The 26,834-nt window shown below is 41.6% G+C and overlaps 1 protein-coding gene across 2 annotated transcripts; it reads right to left on the bottom strand.

The window, feature by feature from the left end:
* Positions 1-26,606, bottom strand: LOC139161688 (transforming protein RhoA). Of its 2 annotated transcripts, none has more exons than XM_070741156.1 (5): positions 26,176-26,606; positions 3,322-3,479; positions 2,566-2,686; positions 1,572-1,702; positions 1-1,344 (listed from the first exon to the last, which is right to left on the bottom strand). In XM_070741156.1, the coding sequence occupies exons 2-5, from the start codon at positions 3,475-3,477 to the stop codon at positions 1,171-1,173; spliced, it is 582 nt and encodes a 193-aa protein (XP_070597257.1). In that variant the 5' UTR covers positions 3,478-3,479; positions 26,176-26,606; the 3' UTR covers positions 1-1,170. The 2 variants fall into 2 exon arrangements, with proteins under 2 accessions (XP_070597257.1, XP_070597256.1); XM_070741155.1 differs by having other exon boundaries at positions 3,322-3,482; positions 26,176-26,457.
* Between the last annotated feature and the right edge of the window lie 228 nt (positions 26,607-26,834).

Below are 26,834 nucleotides of genomic sequence, written 5' to 3'. Positions count from 1 at the left end.
TTATACTAAACATGGCTACAAATTTATTACAGATTTGTCTTTCAAGTACATTTTGAAAAGTAACAACCACTTTTTAAACATGTGAATACAAATCAAACACAAAAATCATACATCCCGGTGGCAACGCAGTGAGTGGGGGGTTGGGGTGGGAAGAGAAGGAGGCAGCAGCAGCAGGAGTGAAGGAGCACAAAGAGACAGAAGCAACAGACTTAGGGTCCTTTGCACTTGGGAGCTGTGGCTGTGACTATTTCAGCCACAGGAGGTCCAGAAAGCTGGCCCATAGCACCTCTGCTTACAAAGGTAGATACGTTAGTAAGGAGCCAAGCCAGAAGAGCCAATCTCCTGAGCAGATTGAAAGAGCTCCCTGCTCTCCTGTCAAGAAATTAAATATTTCATTTTTTTAAAAATTATTCAGAGTACAAGGTAGAAGTAAAAAGTAGAGGAGCCCATGCCGTTTTAATTGGGCGCGCCCCTCAGAATAAAATCTTAAATTAGATGGCTTTTTCATTGGTCTTTTTCCTTGGGGAAAGGGACATGGTCCAAAGTAAGTTGTCTACACCCTGAACAGCAGAAAAGGCAACCAAGGAAATCAATGTATCTGCCACAGTAACTGAACCGTTGACTGCTGTGCTGGAGGCATTCCCTACCTTCCAAATGACTGACTTATTTGACAAATCAACAGTCCATTTTGCTCTAGGGGAAAACTCTCTGGGACTGGACGTTCAGATGTCTAAAGCAAGCAGCTTTCACACTTTGCAGGAGAAGTCTTCTCTAAAAGAATTGCCAAGGACAATGTAGTGCCGTGGGCTACTAACGAAAGAGGCAAGACTGCTAGGAGCAAGCAGGCATAGAAGGACAAGGAGCTCTCCCACTGACCCATCCAAGGCCAACACCTTCTGACCGTCTGCGGAAGGGTCAGGTTTTTGTAATGGAAGGGGAAAATGCCACCCCTGCAGAGTGATGGAAACAGCCTGGGACAGATTGAGAAAACCCATCTCCATAGTTAGTTGCCACATGCTCCAGAAGAACCCCTGCCCAGCTCTAGCAGGATTCCCCTCTGAAGAGACATGCCAGTCCTGCCTTCAGCACACTATTCAGAAGGAAGGAAAGCCTGGAAGCTAACAGCTCAATGACTTGGCTGGCAGGCAGGGAAGGCAGGCTGGGGAGGCTTTAGAGCAATTGGCACGAGGTCTTCTTGCGCCCACGTTTGGCTTGTAGGGCAGCTCGGGTTGCCATCTCAAACACTTCCCGGACTCCATCTTTTGTTTTGGCAGAACATTCCAGGTAGCCAAAAGCACTAATCCTGTTGGCCATATCCCTGCCCTCCTCTGGCTTCACTGGTTCCTAAATGAAAAAAAAAGACAAGTGAGGTCTCCTGGACTTCATACTGAGGAAGGATATAAGTAACACTCACAGCAAAACTCCAGCAATAAGAATGATGGGCTTCTACAAGTAACTTTTCTCTTAAATAAGGATCTCTAGCATTCTCTCTCTCTTAACATGCTCCCAAGCATTCCCATTCCAATGACAACAGTAGATCCAGAAAGGAACGTTAAGACTATTAACTTCACCTGCTTCATCTTGGCTAACTCCCGACGTGTGTGTTCATCATTACGCAAATCCTTCTTGTTTCCTACCAAGATGATAGGCACATTGGGACAGAAGTGCTTGACCTCTGGAGTCCACTTCTCAGGGATGTTCTCTGTATAGGAAGAGAACATAAATGATCTAAACATCTTTTCATGAGAGGCTCCAATTCACTGAGAAATTTGGTTATAAGACAACATTACAATTTATTTATTTATTTATTTATTGGACTTTTATGCCGCTCCTCTCCAAGGACAATTGGGACAGAAAATCTATGAACTGTTTACAACTACCTGTAATCTTGCAGTAATAGCGTGATTTTAATAAGATCAAACTCCTATTAATATATAAAGACATTGTGGTTATACTAACAGCACATGGAACAGCATTTTTATTCCAAAGTGGTCCCAGAGTCAATTTCTGAGAAGCATTTGCAATTTAACTACTGCTTAGAAGAAATGTAAAGACCTTTTCCCTTCCTAGAACATTACTGAAATTCTCAGAAAAGGAAGAAATTACAGTTTAAGTAACAGTATGGCTGTAGAGAAATATAGTAAATGGCACAATCATATCCTATTACATTGACAGTATTGTTCAAGAACAGATACCATAAATATATTAGTATTTCTCAACAGATAAAGGAAAAAGGGTAAACAGAAAATCTGTGGGCTCCATTTTTCCCCTGTGCCAGGAATAGACAATCCTCGGAAATATAAATATTTAATAAATAAAATAATATTTAGCATAACTAATAAAGTATTATTTACACATGGGGCCATCACATTAATTGTACACCATTTTTAATTAAATAAAAAATGAAGGGAAGGAGGGTTTCCTGATCTGACCTACCATTTTCCATGACTCCAATTTTTGGAGTGTGGATCTCAACATACTACTCAGAAGGAGAACAGAATTTTCAGCCTCACCTCCCAATTTAAATATTCTTACGCTACACAAAACGGAAGTTTAAAGACTCACCTAAACTGTCAGGGCTGTCAATGGAGAAGCACATGAGGATAACATCTGTATCTGGATAAGAGAGGGGTCTCAGGCGGTCATAGTCTTCTTGTCCAGCTGTATCCCACAGAGCAAGTTCTACCTGTACAAGTACAAAGTTGGCAAACTTTAGAGATATGGTCTTAAGCAAGGTCCCCAAATTGGCAACTTTAAGACTTGTGAACTTAGAGACCCAGAATTCTCCAGCCAGCATAGCTCTTATCCAGATACAGTTGCCAAGTTTGAAGACCTCTGGTCTTAAGAGTACATTCTGAAATAAACCAATTGCTCACACTGTTGTATCCTTAGAATGTTCAGTGAAACGGCTCAGAATCAAAGCACAGAGTATTAACTGACTTCAACCAGGAAAAAAAATGCAGGCGTATTTTATTTTTACCTATTTCAATTCTTCAACACTAATTTTAATTCCTGTTCTTAAGCAGACAGAACAAATTGGAGATGTTAATCACCAATCAGAACAGAGAATGTATATTTAATCTCAGATGTGAATACTGCCTGGTCCAGTGCTCAAAACAATAGGTAAAAAGCAGACTGATAATTTATTTCAGCAGACATTTCATGCAATCCAAAACATACCCTACAGAATTAAAGAATTTATTATTGCTTTTGCATATATACAGAATGCAAATGTATCTTACAAACACCTTTTTCCATCAGCACCGTTTTAAATTTCATACTCCTATAGGATTAGATGAGTCTTGAAAATCAGCAAATTACCTGTTTTCCATCCACTTCAATGTCAGCCACATAGTTCTCAAACACAGTAGGGACATAGACTTCTGGGAATTGGTCCTTGCTGAAGACAATAAGGAGGCAGGTCTTTCCACAAGCTCCATCTCCCACAATGACAAGTTTCTTGCGTATGGCAGCCATCTCTACTAAAAGAAGAAAAATTTTCAGCAACTGATTGCATGGCTCTTGGTGTACTTTTTAAAATAAATGTTAAATATTGTCCCACTTGATTTTATTTTCAGATGGCTTTATCTTAAAAAAAACCCCTATCATGCTACAGGGACTAAAGTGCAATCTTCATTTCAAACTTTTTGGATCCTCATATTTATTGAAAATATTTATATAGTTCCAATCTTATACCAAATTCTAAGCTGTTTCCAACCAACTGTTACAACCAGAACAAAAACGGTTGAAAAATCAAGCCCAGGGGGAAAAAAAGTCATAAAATCAACAGCATCTTTCTTAACAACCAGCTATAAAAATTCCGGTCCAGAATTTCAAGGAATGCCTGGATACGTGTGGAACCAGAACATCAACTGCAACCTGTCTTCTGCTTCCTAGCGGTACATGCTATGAGTATGGGCTCTGGGCCCAAAGCATAAATTTCTGCAGTCAGGTGCCCATTTGGAGCATCAGAAATCCTAAAGAGATCTACAGATTTGTGGGGGGACACTTGGGAGACTGAGCGGTTCACTCAGGATCAACCACCCCCACCCCAAGCCTTCTGGAGGAAACTTGCCTCATTTGATAGGTCCAGAGTGAAGACAGACACACAGCAGGAAGCAGAAGACGGTGAAGATCAGAACAAACTAAATTGTCAAAACCTGTGAAACTTGGTGAGAATGACAACAAAGAATTAAATTGTGCTCTAAGAACAAGACTCTAAAAATGAGTAAGCGGCATTATCTGAGACTGAAGCTGAAATTTAAATAAGAACATAGTCATGTTGCGAGCGTTCCCTGTCAGCCTTTGGAAATGTCAGATTCAGAGGAGGACGAAGACAAAGAAGCTGTCAATTAAGAGATGTGGAGAAGCTGATTTAAGAGATGTGGAGGAGGATAGTGGTGATAAGAACAATAGAAAATCCATCGGACGATAGTATGCATAGTAGTACTTCTTCAGATAATGGGGGTATAGAGGATAGTCATTAGTTAAGTGCCAAATTCAGAAGGTCAGAGAAAAGAAGGGACAAATTTGGGGGAAAGAGGTTTTGAAATGCTATTCTGAGTGTGTATATTAATTAATTACCTCACATCTGGAATTTACCAGAAAAGATGGATGCTTTTTTGGCAAAGTAGAATAGACAAGATGGAGGCTTTTGCCATTTCTTCGGAGATGTGAGTCTTTATATTGCATGATAAAACTGTTTTTAAGTAGCGTGACCCTGAGCCAGAGATAAGGAGATGTTTGAAGTCAACAGTCTGTTCATTTAGAAAGAATTATGACTCTGTAGTTTTGCCTGTGAGTTTGGAATGCATTTTGCATGCCGGAGATGTATACAGACGAATTGCAATGTGGAAGAAAGTAAGTAAAAAAGTGTTATTTTGAAAATTACAAGCCTGTAAAGATTGTATTCTTGAAGCAGGCAGTCAGACCAGAACAATACACAAATGCGAAGGAAGAGAAACGACAACGGAGAAGTCAAAATAAAATCAGTGAGAGGAATTACTATGGATTTCTTTTTGTTATAAACTTTGTTATGCATTCTTCTACTGGGAAATTAGAAGATCTGTGGTTTTAAACATTAAATATTATGAGAAATGGAACTAAGCACTAAGGAAGGAGGAACTAAGAAGTGAAAGTGTCACACTTCCAGAAGAGAATAGGCGTTGATTGCTTACCTGAACGCCTCTTCTCGTACGGTGAGCGGGTACAGCAGTCACATGGGGGTTGCTCATGTCCAATCCGGTGGAACTGAGCCTAGTGTTAAAAAAGCTTGCCGGATCCGCCCCTTCCCCAGAATTCGCGAATCCATAGACTAGGCTCAGCTGTGAAGCTCTGTAGTGTTCAACTCTTATTGTTAGAGGAAAAAAGGATTATAGAAAGGTAAGGAAGACACATACAAGGGCGGGAAGTGACTGCTGTACCCGCTCACCGTACGAGAAGAGGCGTTCAGGTAAGCAATCAACGCCTATTCTCCGTACTGAAGGAGCGGGTCCAGCAGTCACATGGGACATACCCAATAGATGGTCCCTAGGGTGGGATTAGATTGCTATCGTGTGAGATAACGGATTGGAGTACCCTTCTGCCGAAGGCAGCGTCCGCTGAAGCGTAAGCATCAATCTTGTAGTGCCTGATGAAGGAATTTGGCGAGGCCCAAGTGGCTGCTTTGCAGACCTCCTCCAACGGGGCTTGAGTCGCCCAAGCGGCCGAGGTGGCTGCGCTTCTGGTGGAATGCGCTGTGATGTTCCTTGGAACTGAGAGGGAGGCCGATTCATAGGCCTTAGATATAGTCCCTCTGATCCAACGGCCTATTACTGTTGAAGACACTTTGGTCCCCATGACTCTGGGGTGATAGGCTATAAACAGTGCTTCTGACCTCCGAAAGGGTCCTGTGCGTTGGATATAGATTCTCAGCGCTCTAATAAGATCCAGAGTGTGCCATCTAATTGCCAAGGGATGGTCTCGTTGGAGGCAGAAGGAAGGTAGGACAATATCCTGAGTTCTGTGGAACATGGAACTGACCTTGGGTAAGAAGGTAGGGTCCAGTCGCAAGACTACCTTGTCCTGATGGAACTGACAAAGGTCCTGCCTGATTGAGAGGGCAGCCAGCTCCGAAATGCGTCGAGCAGAGGTAATAGCCACCAGGAATGCTACCTTAAAGGATAAGTACCTTAGGGACGCTGATTTTAGGGGTTCGTATGGTGCCTGCGTGAGGGAATGGAGAACCCGAGGCAAATCCCAAGATGGATACCTGTGGACCTTGGAAGGTCTGAGGTTGGCTATGCCCTTGAGAAATTCCTGAACCTCTGGAAAGGATCGGAGAGGCTGTCTACGGGGGCCCCCTAGGACAGATGAAATGGCTGCCAGATGACGCCGGAGGGTGCTGGTAGAAAGTCCTTTATGGAAGCCTTGCATAAGGAAGGAGATGATTCTGTGTATGGGAATGCACAGAGGGGAGAGGCCTTCCTGTAGGCACCACTGGTGAAACTTGGACCACGTGTGGTCGTAGATTCGATTGGTCGAACTCCTTCTGGCCTTTAAAATGACCTCCGCTGTATCGGGGTCATGACCACGCAGTTCTAAGTCTCTCCTGATAACAGCCAGGCGGTGAGGTGGAACCACTCCGGGTCTGGATGGAATGAGGCCCCCTGCCGCAGCATATCCCCCGAAACGGGGAGTCGCCAGGGGTCCTGAACGGACAGCTGTTGGAGATCCGCGAACCAGGGTCGGCGGGGCCAATGAGGGGCGATTAAGATCAATCGGGCCCTCTCGGTGAGGACCTTGTGAATCACGTCCGGGAGAATTGGAATTGGAGGAAAGGCGTAAAGTAGGCCTGGCGGCCATGGGCTCCGGAGGGCATTGATTGCTTCCGCTCCCGGGGATGGAAATCTGGAAAAGAAGCGAGGGAGTTGGGCGTTCGCATTGGTCGCGAAGAGATCCAGAATAGGTAGGCCGAATCTGAGGCAGATCTGATGGAACAGGTCCTGATGGAGGTTCCACTCTCCTGGGTCTATCGTTGCTCGAGATAGCCAATCCGCCTGGACGTTGAGGCTCCCCGAGATGTGGTCGGCTAGGAGCGACCGAAGATGTTTTTCCGCCCAAAGGCCTAACTTGAGGGCCTCCCTCATGAGAGCCTTGGATCTCGTGCCCCCCTGTCTGCAGATATGGCTTTTTGTGGCAATGTTGTCGGTGAGAATGAGAACGTGCCGGTTGGGAATGCGAGGAGAGAAATGTTTCAGAGCCAGAGAAACGGCTCTTAATTCTAGCCAATTGATTGGCCTGGAAGCTTCCTCCGGGGACCACGTGCCCTGGGCTATCATCCCCTGGGCGTGGGCGCCCCATCCCGATAGACTGGCATCTGTGGTGATGACAAATTGATCCGGGCACCTGAACGGGGATCCTTTGTCCATGGCCGGAGACTTCCACCACTTGAAGGATCTGCGAACACTTGGTGGAATGACAATGCGACGATTTGAGTTGCTGTGCCCCGATCTCTGAAAGGGTAATAGGAGCCACTGAAGTTCCCTAGCATGAAGGCGAGCCCAGGGAATGATGCCTATGCATGACACCATCTTCCCCAAAAGGGAAGACAGAGTTACTATGGATACTGAAGGTTTGGATAAAATGTTGGAAATTAACTCCCCTATACTGAATTTTCTCTCGGGAGAGAGAAAAACCTGGGAGGATTCTGAATTAATAATGGAACCCAGGTGTAAAATGGATGTGGAAGGTTGGAGATGACTTTTATCAAAGTTGATGGAAAATCCATGGTCCTGAAGGACTGACATGGTGACAGACAGGTCTGAAATCACTTTCTCTAGGGAGTTCCCATGAATCAAAATATCATCAAGATAACATAAAATGTGGATGGGAGACGCCCGGATATAGGCCGCCAGGGACCCCAAGAGCTTTGTAAAGACCCGAGGGGCCGAGGAAAGGCCAAATGGCATTGCCCTATACTGGAAATGCCTACCTTGAAAGGAGAAACGTAAAAACTTTCTGTGGCACTTGGCTATAGGAATGTGAAGGTAGGCCTCAGTGAGGTCTAAAGAGACCATGAAATCTCCCGTGTGGATGGCGGCCAAAATAGAAGATAAGGAGTGCATCTTAAACTTCCTATATTTGATGAATAGGTTCAGCTTCTTTAAATCCAAAATAGCTCTCCAACCTCCGGAGGGCTTTGGCACCATAAATAGGATGGAGTAAAATCCTAGGCCCTTCTGACCGGAAGGGACCGGTTGAATGGCTCTGATTGACAATAAATGAGAAATGGCCTCCTCCATACGGTTACAATCTGAGGATGACCTGGGAGAAGGGCAGGAAATAAAACGTTTCGGGGGAGGAGAAACAAATTCTAACAGAAGGCCTGTTTGAACGGTGTCAATGACCCAGGGGTCCTTGGAGGTGAGACGCCAATTAGAGGCGAAATGGGCTAGGCGACCCCCTATGGGAATTGAGGAAAAATTACCATCTAGGTTTTTTTGAAGCCCTGTTAGAGGACGCTCCCCTTTGGAAGCGAAAACCTCTGCCCCTGGAGTTCCTACCTTGGGAACGAAAGCGGGGGGAATACTGACCTGGAGATCTCTGATAGGAAGCCGCTTGATCTGGCTGGCGCCCTGGGCGACGAAAGGACTGCATTTTGGTAGCCTTTTTGGTGGTTGGGCCCAAGACTTTCTTCTTGTCCGTGGTTTCCGTGAGGAGTGGATCCAGAAGATCACCGAAAAGAAGATCGCGCTTTAAGGGACCCTGGGATAACTGCCACTTCTGGCGTACTCCCGCTTGCCAAGGGCGAATCCATAGGAGTCTTCTTGCCGTTGTAGAAGCTGCAATAGACTTAGCAGAAAATCTAGTAGATTGCAAGGTGGCATCAGCCACGTACTGGGCAGCTGCAAAGACCTTGTTGAAGTCTTGTTGACCTCTCAAGTCATCGGGAGGAATATGCTGTTGTAGTTGGCGAAGCCACAGAAGCATGGCTCTGGAGAAAAAGGAAGCTGCTGCAGAACTTTTAATGGCCCAGGAATCTGCGGTGAATCCTCTTTTGAGCATTTGTTCAATCCGCTTGTCCTCTGGGCGGAGGACTTCCTCTGCTTCGCCTGGCACAGCCGCTGCCGAGTGAAGGATCTTGACAGGTTCATCCGGTTTAGGAAAGGAGAGGAGCTCTTCATAGGAAGAGGAAAGTTTGTACAATTTTCTGTCCTTGGTGGAGGGATTAAGGCCAGAGGCTGGGAAATCCCACTGTTTAAGTAAGGCATCTTTAAACAATTTAGGCATAGGAATTACCTCGTTATCCTCCTGTTCCTCTGTGAAGTAAGGTAAGTTCTCCTCCGGGGGATCAGTGGAAGTAGAGGCTTGTTTCTCCTGGGCCGCTAATCCCGTAGAAATTCTAGCTTTGAGGAGGAGAGATTTGAACAATTGAGAAGAAAAAATAGTAATTGGAGAAGGAACCTTTATTTGGGATTCCTCATCATCTGAGAGGCCTTGAAAGGGATCCTCATCATCCTCCAAATCCTCATATTCGTCCTGAGAGGAATCTGAATCCTCCTGAATAGGAGCTCTAACCGCTGGGGAGGAACCCAAGGGGCGGGAGGGACGAGGAGGAGGAGGAAGTACGGAAAGCTCATTGATGGAGGAGAGTTTGGCATCAATGGCCTTGGACAACACAGAAAAAATAGATTGGAACTCAGGAGGTAAACTAGAAATATCAGCAGGAATGGCAGAAGAATCCCTAAAGGCCTGGGAGGATCCTGGCTGGGGGGAATCTTCAATAATATCTGGTTCCTCTGGACCTATGCCCCATAGATTAGGTTGGGGTCTGTCTAGGTTAGGCTCATCCAGAGATAACACAGGGACCCCAGAAGGAGGTAGACTAGAAGCCTCTGGGGGGTCTTGACTACTGAGTACTTGGGCCTGTACTTTCAAACGTTTTGCTGATTTATCATGGATTCTTTGTAGGGCTAGGTCCCTTCTCTTCTCGGCCCTGGTGACCTTGGTCGAGGGGCGGGCCCCTGGAGAAGAGGAGGAAGAGGCCTGGGGGATACTAGTAATTTCATCGCCTGTAGGCCTGGCCTCTCTGGGACCTTTAGTTGTGCCTCTCTTGGGAAAAGTAGCCATAGTCTGACAATTAACAGAAGACAAGGCTGAGCCAATAACTGAATAATTAAGGAGAAGAATTTCAAGTACTTCCCAAGAGGAATGGATCCTGCTTCGAGGCCTCGAAGCTGCTGAGACTTGAGGGCAATCTGGGCAAACCCAGAGTTCGTGTCCCCAGATCCAGCGGGGCCCAGCCTCCCTAAACTTTTTAATTAAGTAAACCAAGGCACTCTGGTTGGAGGCTTAGCCGGTGGAGAATTAAGCCTGGGCGTCCCAAGGCCCGCTCCGGGATCCACGCGGTGGACTGAGGCCTACGCGGCTGGCAGAAGGCCAACACGAGAGGCCTAAATTTAAAAATGGGCGCGAAGGCCTTCGCGCCGAAAAATCGCTCCGAGATAGGATTTTTAAAAGGGGAAGCGATCGACTAAGTCCAGGAGACTAGAAAGGCGTCTCACTCCGCAGGAGGTATATTAAAGCCCTTTAATCATATTACAATAATGAATAAATAAATCAATACTTGCACCGAGACCTCCAGGCCAAAGGATTAAAGGAATCCACAAGCGGCCGCGGGAATCGTACACGGCAAAACCGCCGGGGGAAAACGAAACCGCAACTTCTCCAAAGGAAAAAAGCCGAGCCTCAAACGGCTGGCGCTATCCGTGCAAGTAAATAATAATGGTAAAACAATTCTTACTACTTTTGAAGGAAAAGATCGAAGGGAAGGTGTTAGAATGTTGAACGAGCTATCACAATACAACCGCAGGATATGCGAACTGAGCGAATTCTGGGGAAGGGGCGGATCCGGCAAGCTTTTTTAACACTAGGCTCAGTTCCACCGGATTGGACATGAGCAACCCCCATGTGACTGCTGGACCCGCTCCTTCAGTACGGAGAAGCCATTGAAGAAAGTGGATTTCAAACAGCTTAGTGAGAAAGCAAAAGAAATCTACAGAACTGGACTTGGGAATAAATTTGATATTGGACTTTTTTCTTTAGACCTAAAGATTTAAAAGACAATTTTTATTTGCAAAAGGGAAGGAGCATTTGACTAGAAGAAAGACAATTTAAACTAACTGTTATATATAATGGAAAAGACAGTAATTTTGATAGGTGACTAAGCAAATTTTTTGTTGCAAGTACAGTAATAGGATTCTGATTCACATTAACTGACAAAAAAAGACGAATAAATATTATGTTTTACTAGATCTTCTCTTTTTATTTCTTCTATATACTCCTTCAAATACATTATAGATCTTTCCAAATATAATTAAGGTGGTTTGTTACAAGAAAACTATTTTATCAATTTAGTTATAATAAATTAGTTAAAATCATAGAAAAATATTATACTACAAGTTTTTATATAGTATCAGTAAGACAAGTTAAGAATTAGAAATTAAAACAAACTAGAGTGACTGATAAAAATGTGTGTAGTGTATTATAAGTAACATATAATAACAAAAATAGTAAAGAAAACATTAAATCCAGCTGTAATTTCATCTGCACCCCCTGGACAAAGATTGATTGAGACAATGTTAGGAACTGATAAAACAAGTTCAATAATCAATATTCAGAGCATACAGTTAATGCAGCAAAACATAAAAGAAACTATAGCAAATATGCAAGAATCCATAACACACAGGAAAATATAACAAATAACCATAAAAAGATGAAAGTTGAACACAGAAATTAAAATCAAGAAGGGAGAAATGAAAGGAGATATAAAAAAATATACATGATAAATTTGGGGGAAAACCCCCCCCAAAAATGGAACAAACAAATAAGAAAGTAGAAATTAATACAAATTTTACAATCAATTACACACAAATAAATAACAAACTTACAATATGAATAATTTTACATAATTAGAGATTTTTTATGTAATAGCAAATATTTAAAAGGACAATAAAACTCATTAAAAAACTAAGAAAACACATTACCCAAACTATTTTCTGAACCTATATTAGAATACAATTTATGAAAAGTGTAAATATTAATTTGTTAGATGAACATATATGAACATAAAGAGCCGGGGTGGCGCAGCAGGTAGAGTGCTGTACTGCAGGCCACTGAAGATGACTGTAGATCTGAAGGTCAGCGGTTCAAATCTTATAATCGGCTCAAGGTTGACTCAGCCTTCCATGGTGGGTAAAATGAGGACCCGGATTGTGGGGGTAATAGGCTGGCTCTGTTAAGAAGTGCTATTGCTAACATGTTGTAAGCCGCCCTGAGTCTAAGGAGAAGGGCGGCATAAAAATCAAACAAACAAACAAACAAACAAATACCTATAAATGTATATAGAAACGGAAGAGAGAATAGATAGTAAAGAAATCCATAAAAAAGATATATGACACATACAAAAAATTGATCAGAAAGTAGATATACATAGAAGAAACAAGTACAGAATATAAATTAAAAATATATCTGAAAATATTTATATTATAGATATACAACATTTTGTGAACTGATCTTGAGCTATAATCAAAATGGGACTTAAGATTCCTACTCTTGGATGTTTGTATGTTATGTAATGTTTTTTGTGTACATAAAATAAAATAAAATAAAATTTAAACCCCAGTTTATATATTTATACTAAATATATAATAATTAAACTAAAACATTAAATTTCAAATGCTTCAAATTTCATTTTAACTGTTATTAAAAGTCTTTTTTTAAAAATGTTGTGCCAAGGAGGTGATTCTCAATGCAACTGGGAAAATATTTTTTTTAATTGGCTAAATGTTAGATGGGTTGAAATAATTTTTAAATTTGGGATTAGGTAAATGTGCTATTTAGAGGGGGGGGGGGGGGAAGAAGTCTGAAATTCCAGACATCTGAGATGGAATAAGTTAGAAATTATTTACTTACTTACTTACTTATTTAGACTTATATGCCGCCCAATCCCGAAGGACTCAGGGAGACTCACAACAGTATAAAATTATAATAACAATAATAAAAAGAAATAAGGGGAAAAAATCCGAGCCATTTCTAAAATCCAATTTATAACTTTAAAAAGTACCCTGCTGTTCTGTTCGGGTCGTATGTGACCCGAAACCAAGTTTGAGTCCCCTGTAAAACATTTTCCCTGCATATCTGAAACTTGAAATTTCATGACTTTTCATCATTTCAGGGGTTCTCTCTATGAGAATTTTTTTTGGGGGGTGGGGGGTTTCTTTCTTGCTGAAAAACAAAAACTCCCTAATCTTATGTTCCCGGGTCACATACAACCTGGACCGAAAACTCTTCATTTGAAGTGCTTATGTTTGGTCAATGTGAAAACTTTTTTCACTTGGAAAGTAGTCTGAACATTTCTGCACACAATGATATGAAAATTGAAATGAAAAAAGTAATTCTTATTGGTTTATTTTGCTGATATAATGCATGCCCCCTCCCATTTTTGTGAAAGTGGGATTGGTAGCTTGAACATTTCTGAATATAAGAAAAATATAAAGGAACTGAAAAAAATGATTCTTACTGGTTTTTTTACATCAGAAATAAGCCCCCCCCCCCCCTCGGCTGCTTGCAACCATTTTCACTTTTTATTTTTTTATGCTCCAAATCCGAAATGTTCTTTAAAATCTTAGGCATTCATTTACTCAATTTAACAATGCTGATCATCAAAAAAATATTTTTGGGGTGGTGGCTAATTGTTTTCTGGGCAAAAAAAAAAATCATCACTTCGAGTCTGTTTCTGTTTGTATATGACCGGACCAAAAAGAATTTTTTTAGGTACTTGAATTTGATCTTTTTGAAAACTTTTTCAACTGGAAAACTAGTTTGAACATTTATGAACATAATGATATGAAAATTGAACTGGAAAAATTGAGACTTATATTTTTATTTTGATCAAAAAGCCCCTCCCCCCCATCCTTTCTGAATTTCGTGTCAATTTATATTTTTTAAGGCTACAAATCCCTAAGGAATTTCCCCCCAAAAGGTTTGATATACTAAATTGAACAATCCTGAACATAAGAAAAATATAAATGAACTGAAAAAAATGGTTCTTATTGGTTTATTTTTGCCACAAAAGCCCCCCCCCCTCGGCCTTGCTGTGTGCCATTATTGTCACTTTTTATACATATTTGGCTAGAAATATTTGGAATATCCTTTTGAAAATCAACCACATTGTAGCCAGAGAACTAATTTTATGAAAGAAATCCATTTTACTAAAAAAAAGTATGTAAGTTTGAAATTAACAGCATAATTTTTATATAAATTGAAATAACTTTATGTGCAAAATAAACCAATATGCATCAATTTTTCCAGTTCAATTTTCATATCATTATGTTCAGAAATGTTCAAGCTACAAATCCTACACCAACTTTAGCAAAATAGAATGCATTTTGCTAGCAAAACTATCCATAAAGTGAAGACTATTTCACAGAAACGGGGGGGGCATGCATTATATCAGCAAAATAAACCAATAAGATTTACTTTTCTCATTTCCCACTTCAAATGAAGGGTTTTCGGTCCGAGTCGTATGTGACCCGGAACAGAAGATTAGGGAGTTTTTCTAAACAGAACAGCAGGGTTAAAACAATACACATACTACTCATTTATACCAATTCATATACATGGACAAGCTAGCGGTTGATTTAGAGCCCCCAGGCATAGCCAGATCTTCGTGGCCTTACGAAAAACCAGCAGGGTGGGGGCCGTACAGACCTCAGGGGGTAGTTGGTTCGATAGAGCTGGGGCAGCCACAGAGAAGGCCCTTCCCCGCGGTCCTGCCAACCTGAAATGTTTAGCTGATGGGATCTGGAGGAGGCCAATTCTGTGTGCTCTAATTGGTCTCTGGGAGATATGTGGCAGGAGACGGTCACATAAATAATCTGGCCCTGAGCCATATAGGGCTTTATAGGTAATAACCAACACCTTGAATTGTGCCCAGAGACTAATAGGGAGCCAGTACAGCTTGCGGAGTATAGGTGTTATGTGGGTGACAACTCGCGCGGCTGCATTCTGGACTATTTCTAATCTCCGAACACTTTTCAAGGGTAGCCCCATGTAGAGCACATTGCAATAATCAAGATGGAAGGTGATGAGAACCTGAGTGACTGTCCGCAGAGCCTCTGGGTCTAAATAGGGTCGCAGCTGGTATACCAGGCGAACCTGGGCAAAGATCCCCCTGACCACAGCCGAAAGATGTTCTAGGTTCAGCTGTGGATCCAGGAGGACACCCAAGTTGAGAACCCTATCTGAGGGGGTTAAAGTTTCTCCCCCCAGGACGATGGTCGGACAGATCAAATAGACAGATCCTTAGGAGGAAATGCCCACAGCCACTTGGCCTTCTCTGGGTTGAGCTTGAGCCTGTTGGCCCCCATCCAGACTCGCATAGCCTCCAGGCACTGGCACATCACATCCACCGCTTCACTGAATTGGCATGGGGTGGAAATGTATAACTGGCTACCATCAGCATACTGGTGATACCTCACTGCTGGAATTTCTTATGCTAGTACCATTGCAAGTGAAAACTACATTTGTACATAATGTTCTATGCAACATATGCTGAAATAAGCATTGTCCTGAAAGCAGTTAAAGTACGTAAAAGTAATCTAACAAATTATGCATCTATGAGTTACATTTTGTTTCAGGTCCAGGTAGACCTCAATTTATAGCATTTCATTTAGTGACTATTTGAAGTTACGATGGCACCGGAAATACTCGCATGATCGTTTTTCACACTTAAAACCGTTGCAGCATCCTCATGGTAACATGATCAAAATTCAAATACTTGGTAATTGGTTGCTATTTGTGACAGTTGGGGCAGAGTCCTGGGGTCCTGTCGTCCTCTTTTGTGTCAATGGGGAAGCCAGGTTTACTTAACAGCCGGTCACTAATTTGACATCTGCAGTAATTCACTTAACTGTGGCAAGACAGGTTGCAACGTGGGGCAAAATTCACTGAAGAACTATCTCCCTCATCACCATTAATTTTGGGCTCCATTGTGATTGTAAGCTGAGGACTAATAGGATTTAATAAAAGAGAAGGGTGGCATAGAAGTCTAATTAATAATAACTAAATAAAATATTATTGCAATAAGCCACTATTTATTAATCCATTCAATCTGTATGGTTGCCCCAATTAACAAGTACCTATGAACAGTGAACAAAGTAAAAACTATTATAATAATCCCAAAAAATAAAATACAAAGCAGAATATATCATACAATAATCACTAATATAAGCAAGAAACAGATCCCTGAACACACCTCAGGCCCCGAGTCAGAACTTTAAAGACTTGTGAAAGGCCAGCAGACATGGTGCCACCCTGATCTGAAGAAGGGAAATGTCCCATAGGGTGGGAACTGTGGCAGAAGAGCTATAGTACATCTTGTAGGCTCCACTAACCAACATTATGTAGATAATGGGATCCAAAGCATGCCCAACTTCTCTATTCCGAAAGAACTGGGGAGTTCTTTAACCTGAGCCAAACTTAATGTCTTTAAAAGTGACAATACTACCTTGAATTGCATCAGGAAGCATTCTGACAACCAATGCAGCTTACAGAATAGTGGTGCTACACATACTGCTTAACTGGCACCATTTTACTACCTATGGTGCCACTTTCTGCACCAACTAAAGCAGGGGTCCCCAAACTTTTTACACAGAGGGCCAATTCACTGTCCCTCGGACTCTTGCAGGATCGGACTATAAAAAAAAAACTATGAACAAATCCCTATGCACACTGCACATGCCTTATTTTAAAGTAAAAAACAAAATGGGAACGTACTATTTAGAGGGGGGGGAGTCTGAAATTCATATATGTTTATGTTTTGTTTTTAATTTTCTTTTGTTAACATCTGATTGGCTATACAAGGTTTTCTTGGTTTATAGAAAAATGTATAAAGAAAGAAGCACTTTGGCATAATGCTTAATAAGTTAGAAATATAATTGGTGTTGTACTTTTTGAAGGAACATTAAGGAGGGAATTTAATTAAGAGAATTATGTACCTGGATGACAACATTAGAAAAAAAAACTTTTGCAACTTTTTTGATGATTGATATTAGTTACTAACAAAATAGCACATTTTATTCATGGAAAATAAGATGGTACACTGTATTGTTTGAATGTATGTTGAGAGAAAAAATTAAAAAAAATTACAACCCACCCCCCCCCAAAAAGTCCTTCATTCATCCATTCCTTTCATTCTTCCTTCCTTCCTTGTTCCCTCCATTTCTTCCTTCCTTCCTTCTTTCCTTCCTTTTCCCTCCATTTCTCCTTCCTTCCCTCCTCTCCTTTTTTCTCTCTTGCTTTCTCTCTCTCACTCGCTCTCTCTCTTTCTTTCTCTTTCTCTCTCTCTTGCTCTCTTTCTTTCTTTCTCTCTTGCTCTCTCTCTTTCTCACGATCTCTCTTGCTGTCTCTCTTCCTCCCTCCCTTTCTCTCTCCCCCTTCCTTCCCTCCCTCCTTCCTTCCTCTCCACTTCTTTCCCTCCCTCTTTTTCCCTTTTCTTTCTTTCTCTCCACTTCTCTCTCTCTCTTTTCCCTCTTTCACCCTCCCTCTTCTCTCCCCGCGGAGGACTCGCCCGACAAGCCTCCATCCTCCGACCCCAGACTCCCATTCAATCCCCATTCAGAAAACTGGAGCCGGCAACTCAAAGAGGAGGAGGAGACGGGTGTGTGCGTGTATGTGTGTGTGTTGTGCCCAGCTCGGCTTTTGGCAGGCCTTCCTTTACCTTGGGTTAGATGAAATCGAGGGGGACATTCTCGCCGCTGTTGCTCTGGCTTTGGATGTGGAGGTGCCTCAGCAAGCGGGCACAGAGACTCACCGCCTCCTCTGGGTGCAATCCCTGCATTGACGGGAAGCGCCAGCAATAGACACGGGCGGTGGGGAAGGAGAGGGAGCTGCTGCGGCCCCTGACACCGCCTGCTGCAGATGGGCCGGTGCCGAGCCTCTTTGAAGTTTGCGGCAGAGTGCTCAGCCTCCCTCCCCCCACCCGCATGGCAGGCTGGTAGTGGAATGGGGAGCTCTGCCACATTTATGGGGGAACCTTCGCAGGTGCAAGACTTCCCCACACTTTCCTTGCCGCTCCCCACCCAACTCCAATGCCCAGCTCCCCTAGCTGCTAGAGGGAACAGTGGCCAGGAGCACAGAATGCGGATGCATCCTGTTGTCCTGTCACTCACCTGTGGGCCGGATAAATGGCCTCAGGAGGAAAGTTCTAAAGTTCTAAAGGTTTATTTATTTATTTATTAAATTTGTATGCCGCCCCTCTCCGTAGACTCGGATGCTTGATACAGAGAAGACCTGCTGCCTATTCCACTTCCATAGATTTCTTCTATGGGCAGATACTGTCAACAGGCTTCCTCTAAGTGACTGGACTGGACAGTTTTATCCAGTAGGCTCTCACTACTAGATCCCAAGAAGGCTTGATAATTAGATCGCCATACAATGCCAACAAATATAATAGCCAGGTACCAGAATTGGCCCTGCAAGCTTACTGGCAATCAATGTCATGATGATGTGTGTTCTTAGATGTTAGCATGGCTTAAAATGATTGTGTATAAAGTATTATAGCATATATTATGCAAACCCAGCCAATAGTGACTTATTTAAAAGCATTATTAAACAATCCATGGTTTAGTAAGATTGGTGAAGCAGTTTAGCAAGTACAGTATATAGGCTCCAACTGTGTGCATCTGCTTTTACTTAATTTAACTATTGCTACCTTAATATAAAATAACGTAGAAACATAGAAGACAGATGGCAGAAAAAGACCTCATGATCCATCTAGCCTGCCCTTATACTATTTTCTGTATTTTATCTTAGGTTGGATATACTGTATGTTTATCCCAGGCATGTTTAAATTCAGTTACTGTGGATTTATCTACCACGTCTGCTGGAAGTTTGTTCCAAGGATCTACTACTCTTTCAATAAAATAATATTTTCTCATGTTGCTTTTATTTTCCCCCCAACTAACTTCAGATTGTGTCCCCTTGTTCTTGTGTTCACTTTCCTATTAAAAACACTTCCCTCCTGGACCTTATTTAACCCTTTAACATATTTAAATGTTTTGATCATGTCCCCCCTTTTCCTTCTGTCCTCCATACTATACAAATTGAGTTCATTAAGTCTTTCCTGATACGTTTTATGCTTAAGACCTTCCACCATTCTTGTAGCCCATCTTTGGACCTGTTCAATTTTGTCAATATCTTTTTGTAGGTGAGGTCCCCAGAACTGAACACAGTATTCCAAATGTGGTCTCACCAGCACTCTATATAGCAGGATTATAATCTCCCTCTTCCTGCTTGTTATACCTCTAGCTATGCAGCCAAGCATCCTACTTGCTTTCCCTACTGCCTGACTGCACTGTTCACCCATTTTGAGACTGTCAGAAATCACTACCTCTAAATCCTTTTATTCTGAGGTTTTTGCTAACACAGAACTGCCAATACAATACTCAGATTGAGGATTCCTTTCCCCCAAGTGCATTATTTTACATTTGGAAACATTAAACTGCAGTTTCCATTGCTTTGACCATTTAACTAATAAAGCTAAATCATTTACCATATTACAGACGCCTCCAGGAATATCAACCCTATTGCACACTTTAGAGTCATTGGCAAATAGGCAAACCTTCCCTACCAAACCTTCCCCTATGTCACTCACAAACATATTAAAAAGAATAGGACCCAGAACAGACCCTGTTTGGGTCTGGAACAGTTTGTTCCATTCTATTCTTGGAAACCTGGAGTTCAATGATGCCTGGGGAAATTTGGTTCTGCGTATCTGTGATCAGAATATGTCAAGCGAAACTATGGGACATCAGATACTGTACAAATCCAATCAGATACAGGTGATATCATTCATTTAGCAACTGCAATGAAACTGCAAACAGCAATGAAAAAAGTAACTTAGAACTGGTCCTTGCACTTCATACTATTACAGCATCTCTATAGTCAAGTGATCAAAATGTTAGTGCTTGGCAACCAACATATATTTACAACAGTTGCAGCATCCTGTGTTCATGTAATCACCATTTCCCATCTTCCAAGTGGCCTTTTGATAGCAAAGTTATGGGGGAAGCTGGATTCATCATGTGATTTACAGTGACTCACTTAATCATGGGGAAAAAAAGTTGTACAATCAGGCATGACTTATTTAACACCAGCCTTGCTTAGCAATGGAAAGTCTTGCCCCAATTGCAGTAGTAAGTCAAGGACTACTGTATAACTATTGGCCCTGCTGGTAGGTGACTGATATCAACTGCAATTCAACAATAACCAGAGGGCCAAACCTTGATTTACAATAAGACTGAAATAAGCTTTTACTATACTTTATTTATTTTTAAAAGTGTATTTAAATTTTAATTTGCATTAAAATGCAAATTAAATAAGTAATACACAACATCAGCAAATGTCATATTAACAATGCTTATGGAAAAAGAACTGAATGAGTTAATTGGTATTTTCTACAGTATGACTCATTAGGTGCAAAACAGAAGCTTTTTTTTTTTTTTTGCAGGAATATTTTTCATTTGCCCACTTCTGAAATCTGGCATTGCCAAGTCTAACGTTTTTGGAAACTTACATTCTGTTTTTAAAGATGATAATATTTTTATAACATAGCTCAAGTTAGTAAGAAAGGAACTGAACAGTGAGTACCGGTAAATGCTTTGAATACGAGGATAAACATATTTAAAACTAGGAAAGTTACACCAATATCAGGAGTTCTAAACAATCTTTTCTCATATACTCAGATGATAAGAGAATATAATTTGCTTGACCAACAGGTACATTAAATGCTTGTTAAAAGATTTTAAGGCCAGAACCAAGTGATCAAATTCAATTCCACATGAATCCTGAAAAGAGTTCATATGCTAGAGAATTCTCCATAAGAGCAATCAATGTTAACCTCTCTTTGGTGGCAGTCTGCAATCATCAAACACAGTTCCAATTAACAAACTCTAAAATTAAGCTATGTTGTTCTCATCTAGTATATGATTAGAGTCAACAAACATCCTCAAGTGACTCAGCAAGTTGGCAAACAATTTTATTATGATTTAATTAAGCAGTGTCAAGCCTGTCACACAGGGTGAGAGCGCTAAAAATATTTCCTATTTTTAGTCACCAAAACTAGCCCCCAAATTCTACTATAAGGGAATTACCGTATTTTTTAGAGTATAAGACACACCTTTCACCCCCTAAAAGAGAGTGAAAACCTGACTGTGTCTTATACACCAAATGTAGCACCTCCCAGCTTTTCAAATGGAGCTTTGCAAGGCTAATACACCTTTCCTAGCCAGATGGATGCTGGTAGGCAGAATTTGTTCTTATTTTACTCTAGAATCTCCTTTCTTATATTATTTATATATGTGTATATTTAAAAAGAGCCAGATAGTACCCATTTACCCTAATGTCTATGGAGATTCTCAAATATCCAAGTCATGATTGTCCCAAAGTTGTTTTTAAAAAGGCAAGTGGATTTTTTTGGTTTTCCTTGAAAATGTTTTACTTCTCATCCAGAACTGAAGAAGGTCTTGGATGAGAAATGAAACATTTTCAAGGGAAAGAAAAAGTCAAGAAAGCTCTGTTGCCTTTCGAAAAGCACCTTTTGAACCTACGATAAAAATGAGCATTATCCCAGTGATCTAAGAAAACTTAAATATTCAACACACCATTCAAGGTGACAGTAATACATTTGATACACAATGTATCAAAATTAATACTATTCATACTTGACAAAGGATGATTTCTGATGTAAAAAAAATATTTTAAAAATTAAGATTTAAAAAAGATACATTTATCTCTAGAACTAAGGAATCAATAAATGGCTGGATATAAATATCTCCATATTTGAAGAACAATTAAGATATAAGGTTGACAAGTGTTATTGTCCATTGTGCAATACAGTAACTGTCCCTGAATTACACAAATAAAGAATACTGTAGATCAGTGATGGTGAACCTATGGCATGCATGGCATAAGTGGCATGCCAAACCATATCTGAGAGTACACAAGATGTTGCCCTTTGTCAGCTCTAGTTGGCCAGCTGTGCATGCTGGCCAGCTACTTTTCAGCCTTCTTTTCAGCTGTTTTCACTCTCCCCAGGCTTCAGGAAGGCCTCCTGAAGCCTGGAAAATATGAAAAACAGGCTAACCGGAAGTTCACTTGGGTGTGTCACCCCCCTTTTTGCTGCCAGAGGTCTTCAGTGACTTCTCTGTCTTTGGACAGTTGCAGCCAGGCCTCTCAAATCTCGGCCCATTTCTTCTGCAAGGCTTTTCTGAAGGCATGTGTAGATGATAACAGAGCTCTGGATCAATCTGGAGCTCAGTTATCAGCTAGAGAGGCCTTCTGGAAAGGCCTCTGCAGTTTATAACAGAACTCTAGATCTGGAGCTCTGCTATCGGCTACACAAACCTTCAGGAAAGCTTTGCCGGCTGCAGAAGAAATGGGCCAAGGCGTGCAAGGTGTCCAATGTTGCAACTATTTGAAGGTAAGTAGTAGGGAAGCTCCATTTCTGTTTCCAAACTTCCAATTGGCCTGTTGGACCATTTTTTGCCATCCCCAGGCTTCAGGAGGCTTTCTTGAACCCTGGGGAGAGCAAAAAACAGTTCAACAGGCCTACCGGATGCTTCAGTGAGGCCTATGTACATGAGCGGGGGAGGGGTTGTGTGCATGTACAGGGGGAGGGCATTGTATTATGGGCGCATGCATGCTATCACCTGCACCCTTTGGGCACCCGAGCCAAAAAAGATTCGCCATCACTGCCGTAGATGAAAGTTTAGTAAGGAAATTAAGAGAAGCATGAGCAGGATTTAACAATTTGCAGCCCGAGATTACTATTGAATTCCAATTTATCCCTGGTTCTAGCCAGAATACTGGATAAGTAATAAACACTTGATCATAAACACTATGAGTAAAGTATCACACAATGCCTCATCTCATTTGATAGAATTTATTTAGTTCGTTGCTTTTAATGAATAATAGCTGAAATACATTGAAACTGAAATTGCTGGATCTCAGAACTTTTCAAACAAACTAATGAGTAAATAAAAACAATTCAATAAATTCAATACAACTGTAAATCCCTCCAAGCACATGCTGAGATGAGGAATCAGTATTCAGTATCAAAATAAGTTTGCACCCAAGTTTTTAAATGTGTTAATGTATTTTATTTCAAAATTAAACAACTCCTAATGCAATTGATAACAGGCAGTTTTTCCTGGAATGTTTAAATCAATCAATCAATTGTTTGCTGATCTACTGTGCCACAAATCTTCCAGAAAATTAACAAATCCCGACTGACTTTCGCTCACCTCTGACTTAAAAAAGAAATGTTAGATAAGGGGGAATAAAAAGAGAAGCTGGAACATTTTGCACTTCTATGTGGATGTGTCACTATTTTTTTTTCCAGTGGGAAAAGCAGAAGTTTGGGAAAACAGGACCTTGCACACTGAATTTCTCTACCAATACTACAGATATTGCTTAAATGGGAATTGTTATAAGGGTTGCCATAAAAGACAAGATCCATACATAAAAAACATTATCAAAAGCAAATACAAAAATCTACCAATCTATTAACAGAATCATTCATAATCCTCATAATAATACATAATGCAGGTATCTCTCTCTCTCTTTGTGTATATATAAATATGTGTGTGTGTATGTGTATACAGTACTGTATATGCATGTATTCATTATGTATACTGTATATATATATATATCTACAGTATGTATGTGTGTGTGTATATATGTATGTATGTATATATATATATATATATACACACACACACACACTGTATATATTTGTTTTCGTAGATTTTCACGGGTATATGTATGTAGATTGTTCTGAGTTCGGGTTTTGCCCTGTGTAATATATAGACATGCAAAATATTACACAGGGCAAAACCCGAACTCAGAACAATATATTCGGGTTTCTTCCCGTGTAGGATTTGGAAATTTCTGGCGACGTTTCGAGAAGGTCTCACTCGTCATCTTCAGGCTGGTGTATATATATGACGGTCTTGGTATATTCGGGTTTCTTCCCGTGTAGGATTTGGAAATTTCTGCCAACGTTTCGACGAGGTCTCACTCTTCATCTTCAGGCTGGTGTTTCTGTCCTTGTTCTCAGGCGAACACTGCGAGACCTGAGCTGCCTTCCTTCTATAAATACTGGTGGCTGGGTGTGGTTTGATGGCTCAGCAATTGCCTGCTGTGTAGAAACTTCCTGGTGAGTCAGTGGGGTAACAATTGGAGTCGTTGATGTAGCTGAGGTATGCTGATTAGTTAATGGTTGTAGATTAGGCGTGATATCCTGAGTACTGTAGTTGGAACTTGCAGTGTTCGCCTGAGAACAAGGACAGAAACACCAGCTTGAAGATGACGAGTGAGACCTCGTCGAAACGTCGCCAGAAATTTCCAAATCCTACACGGGAAGAAACCCGAATATACCAAGACCGTCATACCTGTACCCGTGAAAATCTACGAAAACATATATGTATATATACATATATACACACACACACACACACACACACAATTTGTTTTCCTAGATTTTCACGGGTACAGGTATGATGGTCTTGGTATATTCGGGTTTCTTCTCGTGTAGGATTTGGAAATTTCTGGCGACGTTTCGACGAGGTCCCACTCGTCATCTTCAGGCTTACTGGGATTTGATCCTGGGGCTGTGACATTCCTTCAATATACCAGGGTGATCCAATGGGAAAAAAACATATATATATGTGTGTGTGTGTGTGTGTGTGTTTTCTGTTGGATCACCCTGGTATATTGAAAAACATGTGATATATATATATACACACACAGACATATACTGTATACACACATACACACAAAATCAAATCTTTACATGTAGCTCAAAGAAAACTGATTAGAGAAATAATGTACTGCACTACTGTATATGCAGCACATTTCAAAACTTCAATAGAATCTATTTCACAAAATTCAACTTTACAATTAAATTTGACTCCCAAATTGTCCTTGTACTTACTCTACAATTGTAATCACTATAATGATGTGTATGTTCTCATAAACTATCCTTCATATTCACAGATGAAAAGGCTTAGCTAGCAAAGTTGAATTACATTTTTTTCCCCAAATTTACCATCAAATCCGTGCTCTCGGCTCTTCTCTGATGTTCAACCAGCGAAAACAATTGTGGAAGTGGTCAAGTTTTTGTGTTTACCATTTTATTTGTTATTGTCCAAAGAGGCATAAAAAAAACATACAACCTTTTACATTTCAGTGTTCTTGGGACAAAGAAAACGAAACTCTGCATATATTTAAGAATTTGTTTTTTAACAAGAAAGCGGAAATGCGTTTCGCAAAGCTTCCAAAGTTCCCAAGCTTCCTATATTTAACAATAAAACTGTGATGTACAAACTTCTCTCTCTCTCTCTCTTTGTGACCGGGATAAATAAACACGGAGCTATGAAAACCTTCTGCTCTTCTATAATTTTCACTACAGTGTCTATGAAAATCTGCGACCGCCAAGAAGCAAAAGCGCCAAGAGAAGTGCCAAATATTATGAACGAACAAGTGGTTTGGGGTCTGGGTCTGTCAGCCGAAGTCACTTCATTGTGATAAGCAGCCGAGGAAAGAAACGCGGAGGCCGCGAGGGGGGGGGGGGGGACGACGACAAAAAACGGACGGTTTGGCTTCCCACCTTCCCTCGAAGGGAATTTTCAGAGCGCCTTGAAAACCACTTTTTATCATGTTAAAATGGAGATTTCCGAATCGAGCCGGAAACCACCCGGGTGTGTTGGGTGGACTTTCCCCCCTTTCTTTTCACAAACCGTCCCAAAGCTAAAAAACAAAGCTGCGCGAGCGCGAGGGACCCCTCCCCCCGTATAGATTCACCCCCGACTTCGTTAACTGAGACCCTTCCCCACCCCACTGCCAACTGTATTCACTTCGCGCATGCGTCCCAAGCACCTCTCCGATTCCTTCCCACCCTACACCCAACTTTACCCCAAGAGTTTTTTTTTTTAAGATTCAGTCCTTTAACTTTGAACACCCCCCCCCACACACACACACAAAAGTTCTAAAATGTTCGCACCCTCGGTGGGGGAAAGTATCCCACTCCTTTTTTAAAAAAAAAAAACCCCAATCTTCCACAAATTGCCTTACCGGTTCGGTTTCACCCGACTGCCGGCTCCGCCCGGCTCCCCTGACCGCCGCCGCCGCCCGGACTCTCCACAGCTGCCTTACAAACTCCCCCCACTTCGTGATTGACAGGAACCTCCACCCTATTGCGTAACGGTATGCAAACTTCTTGGAGCGCTGCCGTCATATAAGAGGGCCGAGTCCGCCCCGCTTTCAGATTGACAATAGAGGGCAAGCAATGGGGAAGTACCATGCTCTTCCAACTTCTATTTGATCATGTCATCGGGCGCTGTCCGATTCCGGAATGATGGAACCCCACGACCAATCAGCAGTCAAACACCAGAACAATCTGATAGGCAATGAAGATAGACCAATCGTGCCTGGATTAGTAAAAATGTGTCCAACTGCACACGGAAGGCGGGCCATTCCTTTCCTAGCTTTGATCGTCATTGGCCGTGCGTTCGTGGCCAATAAAGACACTTGAAGAAAAGTATTGTAGTCATTTCCCGGTAAGGGCGGACTTAAGTTGCACGCCACACCCGCCCAGTGATAATAGGATCAGCAAACCAATGGGGGTTTCCCGCAAGCTCCGCCCCTTTAACCCTTGCGATCAGGCTCGCTCCAACCAACGCGTGCAGCAGACTTCCCGCCGAGTTATGCCTCTCCAAGAGTGTGATTTTCTG

Source organism: Erythrolamprus reginae, chromosome 2, assembly GCF_031021105.1.
Source record: "Erythrolamprus reginae isolate rEryReg1 chromosome 2, rEryReg1.hap1, whole genome shotgun sequence".
Taxonomy (NCBI): Eukaryota; Metazoa; Chordata; class Lepidosauria; order Squamata; family Dipsadidae; genus Erythrolamprus; species Erythrolamprus reginae.
The sequence above is the reverse complement of the archived record's forward strand: the minus strand, read 5'-3'. Positions and strand labels throughout refer to the sequence as shown.